This window comes from Gigantopelta aegis, chromosome 3 (assembly GCF_016097555.1).
Source record: "Gigantopelta aegis isolate Gae_Host chromosome 3, Gae_host_genome, whole genome shotgun sequence".
In the NCBI taxonomy this organism is placed as follows: domain Eukaryota; kingdom Metazoa; phylum Mollusca; class Gastropoda; order Neomphalida; family Peltospiridae; genus Gigantopelta; species Gigantopelta aegis.
Window position 1 is genome coordinate 9,016,648 of NC_054701.1, and position 24,467 is coordinate 9,041,114.

At 38.2% G+C, this 24,467-nt stretch overlaps 2 protein-coding genes across 2 annotated transcripts in view; both read left to right on the forward strand.

Annotated features, from left to right (window-relative positions):
• Window positions 1-10,067, forward strand: part of LOC121368457 — a 53,328-nt gene extending 43,261 nt beyond the window's left edge. Inside the window, exons 2-4 of the mRNA XM_041493191.1 lie at window positions 8,070-8,143; window positions 9,603-10,002; window positions 10,043-10,067. Coding sequence (XP_041349125.1) covers window positions 8,070-8,143; window positions 9,603-10,002; window positions 10,043-10,067 — 499 coding nt within the window. The remainder of the gene's footprint in view (window positions 1-8,069; window positions 8,144-9,602; window positions 10,003-10,042) is intronic.
• Window positions 9,991-24,467, forward strand: part of LOC121367472 (cadherin EGF LAG seven-pass G-type receptor 2-like) — a 35,510-nt gene continuing 21,033 nt past the window's right edge. Inside the window, exons 1-6 of the mRNA XM_041491659.1 lie at window positions 9,991-10,208; window positions 11,538-11,819; window positions 13,817-15,235; window positions 18,728-18,862; window positions 21,161-21,348; window positions 23,366-23,506. Coding sequence (XP_041347593.1) covers window positions 10,121-10,208; window positions 11,538-11,819; window positions 13,817-15,235; window positions 18,728-18,862; window positions 21,161-21,348; window positions 23,366-23,506 — 2,253 coding nt within the window. The 5' untranslated portion in view covers window positions 9,991-10,120. The remainder of the gene's footprint in view (window positions 10,209-11,537; window positions 11,820-13,816; window positions 15,236-18,727; window positions 18,863-21,160; window positions 21,349-23,365; window positions 23,507-24,467) is intronic.

A 24,467-nucleotide genomic window follows, 5' to 3' on the forward strand; every position in this document is an offset into this window, starting at 1 on the left:
TAATACATTTTCTGTGAACTTATATACCCTTCCATACTTGTGGTTTACATAATGCTACAACAGCATGTGCAATCATAGATTCTACTTCGAAAATAATATGTTATTGACCATCGACTTGATATGTATAAGCAATGTTATCGTATTTTGGACATTCACTGAATCAATGAAACAATCTTTTGTTATGCAAAGAGCCGTAGTTATTTACAGGAGAACAAACCTGTATGCGAAACACATAGATATTTTGTAAAATGGAAATAGTCAACTTCGTGCATTTTAGATGATGAATTGTATATAAAATCTGTCAGGGTTTGGTGTTGGGGTTTTTTCATGCAAATGTAAAGAAAACAAGGATTGCGTAGGAATTAAACGTAACAATTGCAAAACACTTAGGGTCTAAACAATTGAACAGGACTATAGCACTTTCAGCTAGATTTTTTGTCATAATTATTTCCCATGCAACAGCAAGGATCATAATACACGGTATTTGCTATCACATAAACACACTGTGCACTGCGGTTCGATTACCATCTCTGTAGGGCTTATTAAAATTGGCAATTGCTTTCCTTTCCTCTCATTATATATGGTGATGAAGCTGCATTTTTTTCAGTTATTTTGAACAGATGAACGATCAACAGGAAGATAGAGCTAACAGTCAAACAACAAGAACAAATTATACGATGGGGTTTTTTCAAATTGATTTTTTGAGAAATCATCAAAGAATGAAAAACTTTATCATGTCATATTTACGCCCTCTCTCTCTCTCTCTCTCTCTCTCTCTCTCTCTCTCTCTCTCTCTCTCTCTCTCTCTCTCTCTCTCTCTCTCTCTCTCCCAGTGTGTCTATCACACACACACAACACATGGACGGATGGAAATTTGTATGAAGCTCACCTGTTAAACTATTATCTAAACTAAGTAATCCTCGCCAAATAAACACTTAGTAACTTGATAGTATGTAAAATTATGTTGTCAAGGACCACGAAACCAAATACAAACTGTATCCAGGAGCATTAGGCATCTAATAACATTAATACATTATGTAATTCAGTACACAAATACATGTATGTGCCTTGTGACTCCGCTGAGTAGTTTTACCATTTCTGTTTGCATGTTGATAAAATAAAAAAAATGATGCTGTAAGAATTTACACCATGGTGTGACCCGAGAAAAACATCTTCCTGGCATCTTGTGGCGTGTTTTTTTTTCCTGTCCGTATTTGTAATGCTCTATTAGATTCATTTAAAAAGATTACTCCTTCCGTCAAACTGGCGTGCGTAACATTGTGTTTGTGACCGGTGTAAACACGTCGTCGACTGGCATCACAGTCTGCAGCAACGCAGCATACGTCAAACAGGCGTGCGTAACATTGTGTTTGAGACCGGTGTAAACACGCCGTCGACTGGCATCACGGTCTGTCGCAACGCAGCAAGCGTTCAATGCACGAGCTGTATCAGGATTATTTTGTTTTACGACCGTAGTGGTATTTATTGTCTGTTTGATGTCAAATTGATTGAGTAAGCTGAATGCAAATAACGGACAACCGCAGAAACAATGATCTTCAGTGATGAACCAAAGCCAGGAACTAAAGTGATGCGTGGTGTTATTTAGCCGTCTGTCGATCGTGAATACATATTTTATGTTCATATATGTATGGAATCTCTTCCACAAAGTCGGGATCCAGCGGTAGCTGTTCTTGCATAGCAAGAGCGACAACGTCCCAGACGCACATGGATTTGGTGCAACCTATACGTGACAATAACACATGTTTGTTATACCTCTTTTCCACGAACAATGGGCATGATGTGAGAGAATTTACCCTCAATAATTTCATAAAATATAAGATGAAAGTTAACAAAATTGTAAAGAATATAAAAACTGAGTCACCAGTACAGTTTTAATATTTAAGCATTTGAATAGATTTAAAAAAAAAAAAAAAACCCACACAACAAACAAAAAGAAACAAACAAAACAAAACAAACACAAAAAAACAGACAGAATGTGTACAAAAAGGACGTGCACTTGTTGCACCGATTTACAAGCCATGACCTCAACCACTCAGCTAACCAACAATGCTAGGTTCAGAATACCAACTGCCAGCAGAATGTTGTCCAACTCGACGGTTGCGTTGTAGTTTCCCTAACTCCCGACTAACGACGGGTGTACTCAGATTATAATCAGCTAACGGGTAATGCGACGAGAATCGAGTTGTAACAGCGCTCTCACTAGCAACTGGACAGTCGTAAAAGTTGTGACAGCAGCAAGTTGGCAGTTGGTAGTCTGAACCTAGCACAACGTCATTTAGTTTTATTTTCTTCCCATGACGCGACATTCTTTGATTTGTATTAGATAACATGTACAATCTAGGTCATACTGAAACGCACGTCTTGGATAAGTAGACGTTTGGAGGGAACGTCCGGTGGAAGAAAGGAAGGATTTTAAAAAAATACTTTTTCAACACATTTTAATTTCGGTTATATGGCGTCAGACATATGGTAAAGGACAGATAATGAGAGAGAAAACCCACAGCCACACAATGGGCTACTCTTTTCGATTAGCAGTGATGAATCTTTAATATGTTGCAACTCATAGACATGATAGTATATATCACGGCCTTTGGTATACCATTTCTGGAGCACTGGTTAGAACGAGAAATAGCCCACTGGGCCCACTGACATAAACATAAATCGATCCCAGACCGACCACGCATCAGCCCCAATACTTTACCACTGGACTACGACCCGCCCCAGCTCCAGTGGAATGTAGTGTTTGGTCAGCATTAAAGGGACTGTGCTGACAGGTCATTTTTAATTACTAAAATTACTTATGAAATGCATTTTCTTGTTTAGAATAGAAATATCTGTATTTACAGTGTTTCTCATAGCCTGGGTGTTGCTACAAAATGGGACTCGATTGTATGTCCCAGTAATTTCCAACGTATGTGGAAATGTCAATTAGGAAGTAAAATTAAGTTTTATCTACTACCAACATTGGGGTGAGTATATGTCACAAAGTCGACAGCATACGAAGGAAGAAGTTTAAAAACAAAAACCTATTTAAAGAAAAATATATAATATAACTGTTGGTCCTTAATTAATGTTGTTGAGTATATTATTTGATAGTCACGTCTTAATACAAAGCTTTTCTCAGCAGTTGAAATTTAGGCAGGGATCGCCAAACACTAATTCTTTAATCTGTTGTTCGTAAGAACTGCCTTTAGATATGAAATACCAAACAACGAGTATCTCTTTTAAGTAAGATTTTTACAGTAGCCAGGTCCACATCAAAACAAATCCACTTGCTCTGTTAGTTTAACAAATGATGTAGGAACACCGGGGCGAACATTGCCGTAAACTCGTGACATTTCTCTTAATAAATTGTCTTGTCAATCCTGGAAGTGTTTACACAAAGAAATGGTGTTTGCTTATTTATCGCGTGTGTCAGTAATCGCTGATTACGTAGCGAGTGCGGATGGAAAGTGACTCAGCAGTTAAAAGTACAGTTTGTTTTGTTTGATGACATTACTGAACAACATTGATTTATTAATCATAGGCTTCTGGGTGTCAAACATAGGAATCATTTGTTTGATGACATTACTGAACAACATTGATTTATTAATCATAGGCTTCTTGGTGTCAAATATAGGAATCATTTGTTTGATGACATTACTGAACAACATTGATTTATTAATCATAGGCTTCTGGGTGTCAAACATAGGAATCATTTGTTTGATGACATTACTGAACAACATTGATTTATTAATCATAGGCTTCTGGGTGTCAAACATAGGAATCATTTGTTTGATGACATTACTGAACAACATTGATTTATTAATCATAGGCTTCTTGGTGTCAAACATAGGAATCATTTGAAAATGCCAACATGTAGTCTTAGAGTAAACCCAGTACATTCGTCCATTAGTGGCAAGGGATCTTTTATAAAGACTTTCCAACAGACAGGACAGCACATACCACGGCCTTTGATATACCAATCATGGGGCACTGGATGAGTTGGAAAAACTCCAGTCAGATAATTGGTCCACTGAAGTGGTTCGATCAGACGATCATAGTAACAGTGACACAGTTTTTCTATCAAACGTTAAAAGGAAAGGAATATTTAATGATATCCCATATTGTTGTTTTAATCATCCGTTATTAGATACATATACTAATGGTGTAATTAGTTTTACACCGATCGCATTCAAGCAGTTAAACACATAAACACGAAAATAAAATGTCTAAATATTTTTAAAGAATACTCGTTAATAATGTCGACCCCATTAACATATTAATTTTGTTGTTTGTGCAAAGGTTTATTCAGTCTCACATATTGGATTCAGAAGCACTATTTGTCGCGCTACTGTACAATTAAGAAAGACCATTACTGGTATCAATTAATCACTGGAAAACAGTCCAAGTTGTCATCTTTAGTGTACACATTATTACTAAATCTGTTTTAGATGATATTGGCTGTAGATATACTAGTATATGGTTATCACGTCGCAGTGATATTACTAGTCCTTCCATTTTGAAAACATATATTAATACAAATCTTACTGATCAATACTTACAATCATGGTATATTTATATTGATATCTCATCCAAAGCTTCTAATTATAAATTACTAGTATTTAAAAATACTTTTCAATTTGTGACATATCACACAATTATAGAAGAAAACACACTGATGTCCATTATTACGTTTTAGATTATCAAACCATACTCTTCCAATTGAAACGGGCAGATGGAAAATGTACCAAAACAGATAGAATATGTCGATTGTGTAATAATTACGATATCGGAGATGAGTTTCATTATATATTTTCATGTATGTTTTCCAAGAATGTTAGAAATTGTTACTTATCATCTTTCTGTCAGTCGAAACCAAATAATATTATATATAAATTTTATAAATTATTTAACTCTAAAGAAAAAAGCTGGTGTCCTTAGAAAACTTACTATATTTTGTAGTTTAATTATGAATGTTTTCAAATCCTCTGGCTGATATTCTGGGTAATTTTGTATATCTTTGTATCGTGTTACAATTATATTGACTGTTGTATGTATATATCCTCATATGCCCTAAACTACGGCATGAGTGAAACAAAGTTCAGATCAGTTCAGCTATTGAAAACGAGACAAACAAAATTTGAGAAACAGGTTTTTGTTTTTCTGAACGAGCCGCCAACTCGTTTGATTAGCTGAAATTCGCTTTATTACGTAAATTTGCCATTGCTAAAAATCTATAGTCCTGTTTTGTGTCAAACTAATTTATTTTACAAAGAAAGTTGTTCCATATTTGGATAATTGTACAGGTATTTCATGTCATATATAACAACTGTTTTAGTTATTTATTTATTCATTCATTCATTCACTTTGTTATTTACTTACTAATTTATTTATTTAAATGTATCTGTCTTTATTAAGCCTACTATTTTAACTTTTATTCTCGTAATTAGATCACATAAAATTAGACTACATAGATACCAGAGAGTGTCGCGGTTTATACTCGGCCACAAAAAAGAGTAAAATATGTTTTTGATGGATATATACGCCACCTTAGAGATGAATATGTACAATAAGGGCGTCTACACACATTCTTCTCTTCAAGGTACCTCCAGCCACAGGCCTGTGTTTACACATACAATCCGCGGAACAAATAAACCGGCGTGGTATGCCGTTACCTACTAACACCTGTAGACAGGTGGGAAGGTGTGGAGGGTGTTCTCCTGGGGGTTACACTCAACAATCTGTCAATATTTCACATAACAATGGTACTAGCCGACCGGTGGTTGCGTCATTGGCCTTTAGGTTGTTAGGTACTTGGTTATCGTCCCAGTCCTGGCGTCCACACAACGTGAGTTGGGACAGCTCAGTGAGGCAGCTATTAAACCAAAGTTAAAATTTGCTTTTGTTTAACGACACCACTAGAGCCCATTGATTTATTAATCATCGGCTATTGAATGTCAAACATGGTAATTCTGACATATAGTCTTAGAAAGAAAACCCGCTACATTTTTCCATTAGTAGCAAAGGATAATATGCACCATCCCATAGACAGGATAACACATATTACGGGCTTTGATATAACGGTAGTTGTGCACTGGCTGGAATGAGGATTAACCCAATGGGTCCACCGACGATTCTAGTCCGACCCCAAGTCTTTAGCAAAACGCACAGAGTTGATGAGAAGTTGCTGAAACCTTACACACGAAAAACAAGTTTTTGAAATAGTGAAAATAACAGTAGTAACTTGGTTACTCGAGAACACACATTCATGTACGTTTAGGACTGACCACGTGGTTCGTAGGCCCCACATATATCGTCGGAAATGAGCATTCGTTTCATGAAAACATCAAAGTTTGTTTTGTTTAACGACGACACTAGAGCTCATTAATTTTTTAATCATCGGCTATTGAATGTCAAACATTTGACAATTTTGACATATAATCTTGGGGAGGAAACCCGCTACATTTTGTCCATTAGTAGCAAGGGATCATTTATATGCACCATCCCACAGACAGGATGGCACATACCACAGCCTTTGATATATCAGTCGTGGTGCACTAAATGGAATGAGAAATAGCCCAATGGGCCCACCGACGGGGATCCATGTTAGACCGACCGCGGATAGGCGAGCTCTTTACCACTGAGCTACCTCCCCCCACTTTTGTCGTGAAGGTTTTGGTGGTCGAGTGGTTATCTTGGTAGTATGGGAAGTGCGGGCGATTCGGTGCCTAAGGTTCGAATCTCAGCAACGGCAATAGAGACAATTTGTTACCAGTACATTTCAACAACGTCACAGGCAAGGGGTTTGGTGCAGCACTAAAATTGTTTGAATTCGGTACTTTCGATCTTGACCCCCCCCCCCCCCCCACCCCTTCCGTTCAACGTCATAATTCATACCACTTTCGTTTGTAATTAAAACTGAATTAAATGAGCACATAACATTTTCAAAGACAATAAATATCATATTATAAAACTACATATTCGTTAGACAGCGAGTCTCTTTTTGTTTGTTCACGGCTGATGTTCAGTTGTTTGAACACGGATCTTCTTGTATTAACACAAATACACTAAGCAACACTTAAGATTTGGTGACATGCAACTCAGCTCTGAAAGCAAATACCCCACACACACACACCGCAGAAAAAAGTACACTCACTTATGAAATCGTCCTAATTCGATTTTCCATTAACAACAGCTTGTGGCACATCTATATTGGACAAACATCTCTATCAATAGCATACGTGACAAAACAGCACCTTGTCTTATTACAGCAGTTATGAAAACATGTAGACGCATAAAAGCTCTTAGGCAGTTATTAATATCACATACCCGGAAATGGAAGCAATATTCAGTAATAACTCTTTGTCAGTAAAACATACAGAGGCAGAATCCAGACGGGACAAGAGCCTATCATGATATACTGTATAGAGTTAAACCTGTGTTATGCAGCCACCAAAGGAAGTATCAATAATTGACCTTTTAAGACAGGCGGATGCTTAATACAGGTCAGTTTATACCACATTAGTTATAAAGTTTGTTTTGTGTAACGACACCACTAGAGCACATTAATTAATTAATTATCGGCTATGGGATGTCAAACATTAAAACGATTTGGTAAGTCTGACACGTAATCATCAGAGGAAACTCGTTACATTTTTCCTAATGCAGAAAGGGATCTTTTATAAGCATTTTCCCGCAGACAAGAAAGCACATACCACACTGCACTGATTGGGACGAGAATAAACCAACCAGTTGAACTGATTGAGTTAAATCCGACCCCATACCATATTAGATAATTTGGAGAAATAAAAATGTGTCCTCAACACAGGTGGCTGCTTAATGCAGGTGGCCGCTAGAGCAGGTTTGACAGTACTATTATGCCATGATTAAATTCTGTTTTGTGTTTGTTTGTTTGTTTGTTTGTATCTAGGGTTTTTTAGCATTATTTTATGGAGAATACTGTATAAAGTATATGTTAAGAAAGTGCTGGATCCGTCACTTTATCTTAGTTAACGATGACACTTAAACATGAATGGTAACTTGCAATTATGTTTATTGCATTTCAGAACACCACTAGCTAAGATGACGTCAAGGATGTTTTTTGCGTCACTATTACTCGTCAGTATCTCTGGAGTCCAAAGTAAGTATTACCACGATCAGACTTCCTAGCAGTGTTTCAGAGCACATTTGAAACCATTATTGGCAGGGTGAATGACACTCACTGTTGTCAGTATTTAGTTTTACCTGTTGATGTTTTAAATCAATTTATTTGGCAGTTATTGTGATAGGTTTATCACCTTTGTGTAAGATGGCTTTTACACAAGTGTTCCTTACCTTTTTTACGTTTGAGGTTCACTGGGTTTTTTCAGTTAAAAGCGCAATATTTAGTTATTTTGGATCAAACGGAAATTCAACTAGTTTTAGGAGACTTTCAATTCAGTTTGTTTAGATTTGTTCTTGATTCGTGTTGAAATTCCATGCTGGTTTTATTTATGCATTTCTGACTGTTTTTTAATCTTCTGAAGCAAGCAATTCACGATTGATCATCATACAGGTCATTGTCTCTACTGGATAAAATAATTAAACTTATATCCTTGTTTGTTACTTTTGCAGACTCTTTGTACAGGGTATACAGTTGGGATACCACTTTTAAACTGAGATATAAGGCCAAGCGTGTGCCTTTATTTTCGTGTGAAATGCATTGAGATGTGTTGGGTAGCCAGTCAACTCGGTGCCAAATGTGCTTTGGGTTTGCCTCATGGATATACTAAACATGATTTTAAATATACTCTTCAAGAAAAGTAGAGGAACCTGAAATATTAATGTTAATATCAACTATTAGACCGAACATATGTTTTGACCACAGACATCCTAGTGAAGAACGTTTAGGTCTCTTTATCAACACACCGAAACACATTCCATAGTTTGCACGTGCATCACGCAGTTGCCCCGTACACGTGCTTGGGGTGTCATTCTCGATTTTGACAATTTCCAGGAAGGTGAATTAATCACTGTGGAACATTGTCTCTCAACCTTTTTCATTCTGTTGATCATACAGTTGTTATTGTTTTGTTTTTAGTCATTTTTATTGTTTGAATTTGCGATTTACTGATAAAAAAACGTCAACTTTCAAATTTCACTTCTGACCCCAATCGTCCTTCAAGATCTTTGGTGGTCATAAAACCTACTGTAATACTGAACTACCGGTTGTAATATTTGCCCAATTAATTCACTATCATATAACCATTCGCCACAGCTAATATACTTTACAATTTTGGCAATTGTAGATTCTTATTAGAGTTCCCCAACCTTTTTGTGAAGAGTATATAATGTTGGTGTGGACATATATTATTTTGACCGGACAATCTTCGAAAGTAAAAATTTTTCCACAAAAGGAGGTAAGATGACATGCTCGTTTTTGAGGAGGTGCATTGGCAATGTTCTAGAGAGATCGTCTACTTCAGTATATTCATAATATCCATTGCTTAGCTAGACCGTGGTCATCCGCAGGTTGTGGACAATACCATGTTGGTGATGGAATGGTATAAATTCCATCTGCAATTTCGTTTAAACTTTGAAATACCTGTCTTTATTTACAGGTTCACTTATCATCGAAGTGTTGACCTACCCTGGCAGGATTTACACCAACGCGCCAGCTGGTACCGAGGTACTCAAAGTCAACGCCTACGACAACGTCACAAAAACTCCTTTCCAAAGTTTAGTTTTGTCCACAGGAAGCAACTCCACATATTTCAAGATTGACCGAAATGGCACTTTACTAACGAGAAAACGAATTAATTTACCTATAGGCGCAGTTTTGCAGTTTTTCGTCTTCGGGGCAATATCCGGAAAAACAAATTACAAACACATAAAAGTGATTGTGTCCAGGAGAAACCTCTTTGCTCCACAATTTGTGAAATCCGAATACCACTTCACCGCCTACAGGTATGGTGTGAACAGCACTGTTGGGCGAGTGAAAGCGCGGGATGCAGACCCAGAGTTTTATAACAGAGAATTTAAATATATTTTACCATACAAGTCGGTTCGAGACTCCTTCCGGCTGAGCGACAGAGGGGAGATAACTCTTTGGCGAGCGCCCCCTGACATCTTGAATGAGATGGAGTTCAATGTGGAGGCGGTGGACTCGGGATCTCCGCCACTCACAGGACACACGCTGGTACACATCACCATCAGTGACTTCCAACGTAAGTTTATTTAGACTCTCTCTCTCTCTCTCTCTCTCTCTCTCTCTCTCTCTCTCTCTCTCTCTCTCTCTCTCTCTCTCTCTCTCTCTCATGTTTATTTTTATTTTTGGTAACCAGTTGTGACATGCTGAAGTATCATTTTAATGCGTGTTCTTGTCCTCTTTTTTACCCATCGGTGGCCCATTGGGCTATTCCTTGTTCCAGCCCGTGCACCAAGACTGGTATATCAAAGACCGTTGTATGTGCTATCCTGTCTGTGGGGTGGTGCATATGAAAGATCTTTTGCTACCGATGGAAAGATGTTGCGAGGTTTCTAAGATTATGTCCAAATTAACAAATGTTTGGCATAAAATAGCCTATGATTAATACATCAGAGTGCTTCAGCGGTGTCGTTAAACAAAACCACCACCCACTCCCTCTTTTGTAATACATTATCTTTACACTAATGGTACTTGGTACTACCCATGTTAAATTTCACAACTTCAAATTAAGGTTTCCTTTTTTTTAATAAATATACAAGTTTTCGCGGTTTTTGAATCACACCACCATCCCCGTGTCGCTGCAACCTTCAAATAATATGCCTCAAAACATAGGTGTCATTAAATATAATAACATAAAAGACAGAAATATTTTTCCAAATTATCTGTAGTTCTTAAACAACCCATTGTTTAAAAGTTATTTGTCATTCTCATTAGTAAATCATAACGGTTGTACATGTATATGGTATGTAGCCTATGATATGGTGATGGTCTGGCTCAAGGGTAGGTGATTCCACATTTTTGTTGTCAATGTAGCATTCACAATATTTTGACTTCTCACCAAATTTATTCTGACATAAAACGTACCTTAAAGTACGTGTAAAAGTGAATGGGGGTGTCATTTTTTTCTATGTTTCCATCAAACAACTGTCCAAGCACGCATATAGTGGACACGTCGTCTTACTTTGCCAGAGATCTAGACGTCTAAGTGGAACTATCACTCTCGCTCCCCAACTCTCCGGTGAGATTAGTTAAACGAACGAATGAATGAATAAATGAACGAACGAACGAACGAACGAATGAATGAATGTTTAACGACAACCCAGCACAAACAAATACACATCGGCTATTCGTTGTCACAAATAGTAGGCTAAGTATATGAACAAGAGAATCATGTTTAGCTCCCATTAGCATGTGATTTTATATGGTAACATCTTAAATGGCTCCCCATAATCTTAGTTAGGGAAATAATTTGTCACCTCCCTCTGTTTACTTTCACGACGAGATCAGCAGCTTTTTCTAAGATAGTGAAACGTGAATGGTGGTGTGTAACGAGTTCTTGTGTTTGCAGAGCCGTCTGCGTTTTGTTTCGCCACGGACCGACACAGCGTGACCATATGCTGGCAGAACTCCATGCGGGGGCGACACATCCGGGGCTTCAAGGTCGAGGTGGACGGCAGCATACACGAGGTTGCTAACGTCGCCGGGGACATTGACGCCCAGGAGCTGTGTTACACCGTGAAGGGGACGCAACTCGGACATATTTACTACTTCAGGGTGTCAGTGACGTCGTCAGTGACGTCGTCGCAGCCGGATGAGATCGTGCAGCTCATGCTAAACACTACTGGGATAGGTATGTATTACGTCACTGAATTTTACAGTTATTACGTCACCGAAGTTACTTCTAATGAATATTCAAATATTTCTTAACTTTTGTGCAGCTCATGCTTAAACCTTGGTTGCGTAATGCTTGGCACACACCTGCCGATTAACACATACTCGACACTCGCGTCGGCGTTAATCGGTAGGTGTATACAGGACAAAGACGCGACAGTCAGGTCTAATCTCCAGTTTTGCCCCGATAAGACAGTCGCGACGGCTGGAGTGTGCAGGTGCACTACTACTACCGACAGTCGAATCGGTAGGTGTGCGTCAAGCATTAGTCTGTGACATATCTGCGGAAGATCAGGAAAGTTTTGCGAAAATGCCCACGACAAAAAAAAATATATGTCGTGGTAAATGTCTGACGGCATATTCCACGGCAGGTTTGCAGTTATTGTGAAAGAAAGATTAATTTGTCATTATTACCCACAAAAAAACCCACCCCCAAAAACCCCCAAACAAAAACAAAAACAACAACAACAACAACAAACAAACAAACAAACAAACAAAAAAACCTACATAATTAAGAAAAGTGATATTGAAAACACCGTGGCAGTCTCTGTAAAGTTCATGTCTAACATTACTGGTTTTGGGGTGTATTACGAAATGGATTTCATCACTGAAGTTAATTAATATTCAAATATTGATGACATTAGGTGAATCATGCAGAACACTACTGGTATAGATATGTATTAAGTCACTGAAGTTGATTAATATTCAAATATTGATGACATTAGGTGAATCATGCAGAACACTACTGGTATAGATATGTATTAAGTCACTGAAGTTGATTAATATTCAAATATTGATGACATTAGGTGAATCATGCAGAACACTACTGGTATAGATATGTATTAAGTCACTGAAGTTAATTAATATTCAAATATTGATGACATTAGGTGAATCATGCAGAACACTACTGGTATAGATATGTATTAAATCACTGAAGTTGATTAATATTCAAATATTGATGACATTAGGTGAATCATGCAGAACACTACTGGTATAGATATGTATTAAGTCACTGAAGTTAATTAATATTCAAATATTGATGACATTAGGTGAATCATGCAGAACACTACTGGTATAGATATGTATTAAGTCACTGAAGTTGATTAATATTCAAATATTGATGACATTAGGTGAATCATGCAGAACACTACTGGTATAGATATGTATTAAGTCACTGAAGTTGATTAATATTCAAATATTGATGACATTAGGTGGCTGATGCAGAACATTACTGGTATAGGTATGTATTAAGTCACTGAAGTTAATTAATATTCAGATATTGATGACATTATGTGGCTTATGCAGAACACTACTGGTATAGATATGTATTAAGTCACTGAGGTTAATTAATATTCAGATATTGATGACATTATGTGGCTTATGCAGAACACTACTGGTATAGATATGTATTAAGTCACTGAAGTTGATTAATATTCAAATATTGATGAACGTATGCAGCTCAAACTTAGCACTAATATTGCTATGTATTACGTCACCGAAGTTTCAGCTAATGAATAGGTCTATTAAAAAACGGATACAATTTTGCAATTGTATGTATTACGGCAGTCAAGTTGCAGCTCGTGGATATTTAAATATGGATGTATTGGCTAGTAAAAATAGCAGCACGTGACTTAAAGTAATAAACTGCTGACTTCGTTTACTTAACTTTGAAAACGATATTCATTTAGGAAACAAAATTACTTGATTGGTTTGGCAGATATGGCGCCGTGCTTATAAAACTTTTAGTCTGGAATCGAGACTTTAACAGAGTCTGAGACTTTAACGTCATTGCAAAGCCATACACATTGTATGCGTATTGAGTCTAGACTCTAAATGTTTACAAGCACGGACCCTGAACCTATATATGGCAGAACACACACAAAACCTATATAATCGTATCTGTTTGTATTTCAAATACATCATATAAACTTTGACTTTTCTCTCATTCGTCTTTAGGTTTTACACCAGAATGTTTGCATTACGGATTTGACGCCTGCAACTATCTCAAGCCCTGCTCCAATGGCGGACAGTGCCAGAAGCAGGGCACGGCGGCTTTTTCCATCAACTACCAGTGCGACTGCCTGTCTGGGTGGAAGGGCAAAAACTGCACGTCACGCGACGTCTGCCACGACAATCCGTGTCGCAACAACGGCAGCTGCACGTACATCTCCCATCAGCAGTACAACTGTAGCTGCGTCGACAACTTCATCGGCTCAGACTGTCAGATGTACAACGTGTGTTCTCAGTTTCCTTGCAAACATGGCGGCCAGTGTTCCATGGTGGCAGACGGGAAGTATTCTTGCGCATGCTCGGATCAATATTCTGGTCAGAACTGTGAAGTGTTGGATCCGTGCAAAACGGGTCCGTGCATGAATGGCGGCGCGTGTTCGAGAGTCAGCGACACCGAGTTCCACTGTCAGTGCTCGCGAGGATTCTATGGAAAAGTCTGTAATGAAATGAATCCGTGCCTTTTGGAAAATATCTGTGATAAGAACGGAACGTGCGTCCACACTGGAAACAACACCTTTATCTGCGAGTGTCCTCCCGGATCAACGGGTGAACGCTGTTCCAAGTTCGACCCTTGTTCTATCAAAGGACTGTGCAGCAATAACGCCACCTGTTACCTCAAGGACACGGGTACGTTATACGGGTGCCGGTGCCTCCCCGGATATTACGGAGGCGAGTGTCAGCACTACGACAGGTGTTACGGAGTGGACTGTGGAAACGGCACCTGTGAGTCCAATGCTGGGGATATATCCTGTAAGTGTCAGCGTGGATACTACGGCACTAAGTGTGAATTCGTGAATGCTTGCTTGGCGTTAGATCCATGTGGCAACAGAGGGCGCTGTGAAAACACCACTGGTTCTGGGTACGTCTGCCACTGTCTAGGCGAGCTGTACGGACCCAACTGCACGAAGATCAACAGCTGTAAGATCGTGAAGTGCCAGAACGGGGGGACGTGCGTCAGTTCCGAGCCCAACATGTACAGATGTAGATGCCCAGACGGTTACTACGACGAACAATGCGGATCTTACAACCCTTGCGTTACCTCCCCTTGTAAACATGGCGGCGTGTGCACCAACACGTCATCGTCTGTTTATTCGTGTACGTGTTCTGGGGCTTATTTCGGGACAAATTGCGAACGTCGTGATCCGTGTTTCCAAACCCCGTGTCTGAATGGTGCCACGTGCACGAACGTCACGGACGATGATTTCGAGTGCCGCTGCACGCCAGAGTTCGCGGGGCGGACGTGTCACGTGCCCAATCCGTGTCTGAGCAGCCCGTGCAAGAACAGCGCCGTCTGCTCGACGGTGAACACGCTCGGAAGCAGCGACCACGTCGGGGTGAACTGTTCCTGCAGCGAGCGATTCACAGGTAATTACTCACGTGGTGATGGTGATGATAATGGTGATGGTAATGATGTTAATGATAATGATGATGGTGGTGGTGATGATATTGTTGTTGGTGATAATGATGATGATGGTGGTGATGATGATAATGATTATGATGATGATGTTGGTGGCGGTGGTAATTGTGGCTATTGATGATTATTATGATGAAGATGATGATAACGGTAGATGGTGGTGGTGAATCGTGATTATGATGATGGTTATCATCATCATCATCATCATCATGTTGATAATGATGGTGGTTTGGGTGGTAGTGGTTATTTTGAGTGTGGTGGTGTTGTTGATGATGTTGTTGTTAGTGGTGATGGTGATGCTGGTGATGGTGATGCTGGAAGTCATACTATTAAAGGCATACTGTCACGGATTTAAGGACCGTATTTCTCTAAAACTTGATAATAAATACAAATTACATTAATTGTTGGAAACCAAATCTGGCTATCGCATCACCTTGACTGAATCATGATGGAGTGGAATCCATGTCAACCCTCTCGGCAATTTTAGTTTTTGAATTATGGACCATTGCCATAATTCAATAATTTTTTTTACAAAATATCATTAATAAATGGAGTATGGTGGTTATGAAGATGGTTGAATAAAGTACATTTTGGGCCAAATCAAATTATTTTTGTTCAGGTAATACTTTGTCAGACCATTACATAGGTCAGTGGTCTGTGACAATATGCCTTTAATAATGGTTGTAATAACGATTACATTTCGGATTCCATTAATGGTCAAGTTACGTGCAGACCCAGGCTTCTATTAAATCATTTATAGTCTTACTATGTGTGCAGCTCCACACACTATCGCAGACCGCCTTCTCTAGTCCCCGTAATGTCCACAATATATTCTAGCTTGGAACCCTACTCTGGCAAAGAGTCAAAGACGCGTAGATGTAGAAATAGTAATTTTTTAAAATTGTACCTGACGAGAAGATCGGGACATGTTGCCAGTGTTAGTGATCTTTGGGTGTAGCATCATACTATACCTATTTTAATTTAAACTTGAATGCTGTGCTGACATCCAGTTAAGGTTCAAACACGCTGTTCTGTACCTACACCTCAACTATGTAGCTGTCTGTGTAGGGCAGGTGCTAATGGATGGCTGTTTGGTGTTTGGTGAGAAAGAGGCCAGGGCCCCGTTCCACAAAGCGATCGTAGCCCTAAGATCACCTTAAGTTCATAGCTAACGTATCCACTAAGGTGATCTTAGTGCTAAGATCGATTCGTGGAACGGGGCCCAGTGTAGTAGTAGTCGTACACCTCCTCACTGAGTCGTTCATACTCTGGATAGGAACTCGCCTTAAGTCCGCCAGTTAGGTAGGTTCTTAGTCGAACGGAGCTCTTTTAACGGCTAAAATTGCATATTAATACATTTTGTGTTTTTTGTTAATCCTAATGTTTGTAGTCAGGCCCGTAGGAACGGAGGCCAAGTTTGAAGCTACAAAACCTTTATTTATTTTCTTCTCCTGTGTATTAAAAATATGCTTCTCCACCACCACCCCCACCCCCACCCCCATCCCCATCCCCATTTGACAATGGGTCTGTTAGTAACGTAAACTTCATTTTATTTCGTAATAATATAATTATTTAGAAATCATACTGTTATTCATAGTTAAATCCAGTTTTTGCTACTACAGATAGTAGGACGATCAGAAGCACATTGAATATACAGTATTACACTCTAAGGAACACATTTACGAAACCTGTTTTTCTTAAACGCCAATGTTTAAACACTGTAAATACATTTTGTTCCACGCGTGTAAGTCAAAACAGACTTTGTAAATTCGGCCCTAATATTCTAAACAAGAAAATACATTTAATAATCATATTATTCAGTAGTTAAAGAATGTTCTATTAGTCCGAAAGAACTTACGATGGCTGCTAACTCAGGACGGCCCCTTTATGTTTTCGTATGCACAATTAATTAATATTCTGTGGTCTACTAGTTACAAGACAGGTATAACATTATGCACTTCCCAAGTTTTATGGTGTGTAACATTTTGACAAGTGTTTTCGTTTATTCGCGTTACATCCTGACATTTATGTCACTCGAAGCATTGTTTATGCCAGGTACAGCTAATATTGCCCCAGTAAAATGTCAAGAGTTCGAATTAGAAGCATGTATAATATATTTGTTTCAAGGCCAATGCTTATAAACCTTTTGAGTTTGGGACTCAAAAAAGTAATTTTGTATGCTGTAATTTCATAAATTAGTTTCATTAATAACTGCCCGAAATCAGTTGGGGTTTTGAAATATTAAATTTGCCCTGTTCATTCTTGAGAAATGATATTTATCCGACAATACTAGAGAATACATATACACGTATATATGTATATGTGTGTGTGTATGTATATATATATATATATATATATATATATATATATATACATTTATTATTAAAACACCACCACCAACAGTTCAGTTGTTTAATTTAAATCTAAAATGTAGTTCATGTGCTGCATTAAATAAGAGCTCCCAACTTTCACATTGCTATATATGAGAATAAAGGGCAACACCCGCAGTGTATGTATATGTAATTCATAATGTATAAGGCGCAAATTCCATTTGTCCATAATGATTAGAATAACAAATAGTGTATTACTTAGAATAACAAATCAGTGAGTACTTACCTGTGTTAACAGCACGGCTAGCTGTCTTAGAAATCGTTTTTCACTTAGATGTGAATAAAATTAAACTTGTAGGTAGATTAATTTTTAGATATATTGATGCTAATTAGATTTTGCATATCAACCTGGTGAACCAAAATACATAACATTTCTGCTAGGGATTGGGGATCTTTTGGGGAATTTTGTTTTGTTGGTTTTTTCTTTTCTTTTCTTCTTCTTACTTTTTCGAGTACATTCCATGTGTGCGTCTTCTGTACGCGTGTGCGTATCCGATCACTCTATGCAATACGTATACACATAAGCGTACGAGGCAGGAGGCAGGGATGGGGTAACTGCCCCCTAATCCTGGACCAAAACCTCAAATTCAGGCAATCATGATAGAGATATTTAGGGAAAATGTGCTAACCTGAGACCTTTTTAACATGTTTTCATCATTCTACCATCAAAATTAGTTGTAATCCATGTAAAAGTGCGTAGTGATTCGTTTGCAACCCTATACAACTGTTTGGTAGTAATGGTAATATGAATAAATGTTGATATCCAGATTCAGCATTTTCGTTTAATTCTGGCAAAAACCATCCTGCCACCGTACAAAAATGTGAGTCCATACGCCTATACATATATACATATACGCATACGCATTACGGACAAATGGTATTTACGTTTTACAGTTGTCGGGTACGCACGCGGATACGGAGATGCCTAAATGGAATGTACGTAGTCTGTTTGTATTGAAAGTGAATGGTCATACTGATACTAATGTAATACCGTACTAATGATACCAAACCAGACGTTGTGTGGGTGTGTTAATTAGTCTTATATACTTGTAGGGGAGTTCTGTGAGACTCGGGTCCACCCCTGTGTACTTGCTCGCTGCTCCCCTGGAAGGAAGTGTATTGCGACGGGAGACGAGTCTTACGAGTGTGTATGTGCTAACCACTCGCCCAGACCAGACTGCAAGCCAGGTGGGTGTAATGTAAATATATATATAGGTGTGTTCTTTGGTGTTAACAGATCAGCATCCAGGTTCGAGCGTACAGTTCCTGGTTGATTCAGGTGATAGTCACTTGCTCAACAAGTGAGCTAATATTAATGTTGCTGCATCGCCCGTATATAATATATATTAACATTTAATATGCTTACATTTGTTTGACACACAATAGCTAGGTGATATATTTTTCTCATTAATCATAAATTCATCGATCGATTCATTCAAAACATCAAATTATATACCCATATTTGTTTTGTTTAACGACACCACTGGGGCACATCGATTTATTGGATGTCTAACATTTGGTAATTCAGACATATAGTATTAGAAAGGAAACCCGGTACATTTTTTTTTTCATTAGTAGCAAGGGATATTTTATATGTACATATGTACCATGCCACAGACAGAACAGCACATACCACGACCTTTGATCGGTCGGGGTGCACTGGCTGGAACAAAAAATAGCCCAATGAGCTATTGATCGATCCTAGACCTACCACGCATCAAGTGAGCGCTTTACTACTGGGCTACGAAGCACCCCAAATTATATGGTCTCACTACACAGTTCACTTCCGGGTGAGAGTTCATTGATCACGGTTCACTACAGTTCTTAATTGTGACATATGTTGTGGTTCATATATTCACTTCTAGGAATTGAGGAAGAATTAAAACAAGTTTTATGTTTAATGGTAAGCCTTCTTGCTGTATTTTGCTCATGTTATTTTGTAAACCATATAAACCATATTGTACATTGACCTTTCGGGACATGGGTGTATAGCGGAAGAGACAGCCGGAGTGAATCGGTTAATGAACCACCTGTTCCGACCAGTACTGCAGCCACATGCGGTCATATAGCAAAAAAACTGAGCCGGAAATGTTCTCAATGTTGGAGTGAAAATAAATGCTTCTATAATGTATGTTCTCAATGGTGTGTGTTGTTCGTGCCAACGAGAACCCGTTCTATTGGCAATCTTCATTTGAAGTTGTGCAATTTAACATGGATTTCAATGGCAGATGACATCTGTTTAGTGAGACCTATACCAGTTGTTTTGTTGAAGGAGTCACGAGGAGTGGCAACTGACAAAGCACGTGCCAGTTGTAGACAAAGCACGTGACAGTGGTAAACAAAGCACGTGACCGTACGTCACAGTAGCAGACAAAGTACGTCACAGTAGCAGACCAAGCACGTGGCAGTGGTTCATGTGAACAGTCACGACCTTATCAAAACATACCTTTCACTCTGTCTTTTGCAGAGATACGATTTCGTGTATGGTAACTGATTTATCGTCAGCTTGTCTTGTTAGATAACATTTTAAGAAATACATTAGTTGGATTTCCTGTTGTCCTATTAAAACAATTTCTTTCGTTTGCCATCAACTATTACTCCACGACTGGGCATATCAAAATCCGTGGTATATGTTTTCTTGTTTGTGATAAAATTCACACCGATGCTGATAATCGCACAGCGGCATATGCGACGGCATTAGGTTTCATTTCTTTAGGTAGAATGTTGTAATTATCGTATTTTACCGTAAAAACTGTATACCATATTAACCAACATCCATACATTAAAAGTGCAGACTAGAATTCTTCTGTTTTGTATAAAATACATTTTGAGCTACTACAATCACCAATTTGACCAGAAACATATTGAATTTGCAAAAATAAATAACTATATTCCAACGGTAAAAGAAACTTGTAACAGCTGAAAATATGTTCACACTGCCTGGAACCTTGTGTCAGCGACTTTAAAATGACAGAGCCTAGTTTTTAAACACTACGGCGTATTTTTCACTATTAGAGTCGGGTTTCTTTTGTTGTGTGTGCGGTTTTTTGTTTGTTAGGGGGTTTTTTTCTGTAGTGTTTCTGATCACTGTAAGGTTTTTAACACCACGAAATGCAGTTTTCGTATTTTAAAAAAACCCGCAGGTACCTCCGAGTAGTAACGGTTATGGAGACGAGCTTTAGTCTGTTTTAAGGGTAACTCCGTAGGTCAACATCTCAAATTCTTGTTTCACTCTGTTGTAACCGTATCCAAATATGTTACAGATTTGTAGATTAAGGAAACGTAGTGTGCATATGTCACGGGTTAAAACTAGGGTCTGTGATTTTAAACTGTACTTATACTGTTGTTAAACTGTACTTATACTGTTGTTAAACTGTACTTATACTGTTGTTAAACTGTACTTATACTGTTGTCAAACTGTACTTATACTGTTGTCAAACTGTACTTATACTGTTGTTAAACACACATTCCTTTCTTTTTGTCTAGTGTGCCCTGCGAAGAACGAGTCTCTCGAGGAATACGGACTCTATGAATGGCCGGAGACTCTGGCTGGAGGCAAAGCAAACATCACGTGTTACCACGAATCTTTGTCACCCGCTACAGAGGTCCATGCGGTCAAGTATTGCATAGGAAATAACAACTGGACTGTCACAGATATTCGAGAGTGTCCAAAGGTATTAATAACTGTACTAGTCGTCAAGTTATAATTATTTATTTAGAATTGCCTTTTTATTGATTTTTATTCAAATAGTCTAGCCAATCTAAGTGATTTTGGGGCATAAAACAAAACAATTCCAATAGAATTGTTTTCTTTAGAATTAATTTAAGGGATGTCCTTAGAACAACATACTGAAAATCCAACAAAATCCTCAATTTGTTTTGGCGTATGACTAGACTGAAATTTATTAATAATTATAGACTCAAGTTAGAATCGTTTACTTGGAATTGTCTTTTTACTGTATTTGCCCTGACATTTATCAGCTGTGAGGTCTGCTTTCTTCTCTTTGCTTTTGTCAGAACATATTATCTGCAAACACCCCGAAACACGCAACTGTAATCAGGATGCAACTTTAATCAGGATGCTACTGTAGTCAAAATGCAACTGTAGTCAGGATGTAACTGTAATCAGAATGTAACTGTAATCGAGATGTAACTGTAATCGGGATGTAACATTAATCGGGATGTAACTGTAATCGGAATGCAACTGTAATCAGGTTGCAGCTGTAATCAGAATGTAACTGTAATCAGGATATACCTGTAATTGCGATGCATCTGTAATCAGGTCATAGCTGTAATCAGGATGTAACTATAATCAGGTTGTAAGTGTAATCGGAATGCAACTGTAATCAGATTGTAGCTGTAATCAGGATGTAACTATAATCAGGATGTAACTGTAATCAGGATGTAACTATAATCAGGTTGTAAGTGTAATCGGAATGCAACAATAATCAGATTGTAGCTGTAATCAGGATGTAACTATAATCAGAATGTAACTGTAATCAGGATGTAACTATAATCAGGTTATAAGTGTAATCGGAATGCAACTGTAATCAGATTGTAGCTGTAATCAGGATGTAACTATAATCAGGATGTAACTGTAATCAGGATGTAACTATAATCAGGTTGTAAGTGTAATCGGAATGCAACTGTAATCAGATTGTAGCTGTAATCAGGATGTAACTATAATCAGGATGTAAGTGTAATCGGAATGCAACTGTAATCAGATTGTAGCTGTAATCAGGATGTAACTGTAATCAGGATGTAACTATAATCAGGTTGTAACTGTAATCAGGATGTAACTTTAATCAGGATGCTACTGTAGTCAAAATGCAACTGTAGTCAGGATGTAACTGTAATCGGGATGTAACTGTAATCGGGATGTAACTGTAATCGGAATGCAACTGTAATCAGGTTGCAGCTGTAATCAGAATGTAACTGTAATCAGGATATACCTGTAATTGCGATGCATCTGTAATCAGGTCATAGCTGTAATCAGGATGTAACTATAATCAGGATGTAAGTGTAATCGGAATGCAACTGTAATCAGATTGTAGCTGTAATCAGGATGTAACTGTAATCGGGATGTAACTGTAATCAGGATGTAACTGTAAGCGTGATGTAACATTAATCTAATCGGGATGTAACTGTAATCGGAATGCAACTGTAATCAGGTTGTAGCTGTAATCAGGTTGTAACTGTAATCAGGATGTAACTGTAATCAGGTTGTAGCTGTAATCAGGTTGTAACTGTAATCAGGATGTAACTGTAATCAGGTTGTAACTGTAATCGGGGTGTAACTGTAATCGGGATATAACATTAATCGGGATGTAACTGTAATCGGAATGTAACTGTAATCAGGATGTAACTGTAATCAGGTTGTAGCTGTAATCGGGATGTAACTGTAATCGAAATGTAACTGTAATCAGGATGTAACTGTAATCGGGATGTAACTGTAATCAGGTTGTAGCTGTAATCAGGATGTAACAGTAATCGGGATGTAACTGTAATCGGGATGTAACTGTAATGAGAATGTAACTGTAATCAGGATTTGACTTGGATCGGGTTGTAAATAGCATATGAATTAACTTGAAACTAGATCTTAGCCGTACAATGGTCACACGACATCCGCTAAATCAATGATGACTACTAAAACCAGTTTTTCCTACAAAACATACTATAATTGTTTTTCAGGAAGGTCTACTAGAAGCGTTTCGAAAGTTGAACGAGCTGAAGAATTTGACCTCTGACCCATCAAACTTGAAAGCTGATCAGGTGTCAAACTTCACCACCATACTGGAAGAGGTGTTCAAATTCAGCCTTGAAGAAAAGCAGGTAAACTGTCTACTATGAATTATAGACCCAAAGAGAAAAGATAACTAGATATGGCCCCGTTCCACGAAGCGATCTTAGCACTACTATCGCCGTAAATACCTACTATCGCCTCCTTAATTTTGTTCTACGATCGCCAGCCCGTTCCACGACGCAGCGTAGCTTACTATCGTCGTAAATTACTGTGAAAAGTTACAATAGGTACGAGGAAGTTGTAAGCCACTAACGTAGCTGTCAAATGGCAGTTAAATGATGAAAAACATTCTAGGCCATACGACATAAGAGTTATCTCCCGTATTTTCGTGTGAAGGTCGTATGGCCTAGAAAGTTTTTCATCGAACGCCGAGTTTTATAAAAGGTATTTGGTATATATGTCTTATGCATTCGGCAATTATCGCTTAGCAAATAAACTGACAAATTACTTCATGGATGTCCGATGCCAATGAATACATCCAAGATGTTCCGAAAAGTCGGTAGCCAATTCATTATTTAACTAATTCGTACTTCTTCGTAAAGAATATTTTAATCATTAAAGGAGCACTTACGACTACCGTAAGGTTGCTTTATGGACCGGCTGTAAAGTGTACGGTGCCTGTTGTAAAATTCACCGTAAGTCACTACAATTAACCTTAGCTACAATTCTTTCGTGGAACGGGGCCCTGGGCCTGGTTTTACACAGCGATCACAGTCTAATGTCACCATTAGTAAAATGAATGAATGTTTAACGACACCCCAACACGAAAAACAGAGATCGGCTTTTGGGTGTCAAAAAAGGTTAGATTATTTCCATTAAAAATAAAAATTGTTTAATTATGTAAAACACAGTGTAACGAGCAGTGGGAAACGTAAAAATAATCTTAAGTGCATGGCAACCTTATTCACTTAAGGTGATCTTAGCGCTAAGATCGTTTCGTTAAACGGTGTCCTGGTTATTTTCGCCAGTCAGTTGTCTAATGGGTGAATG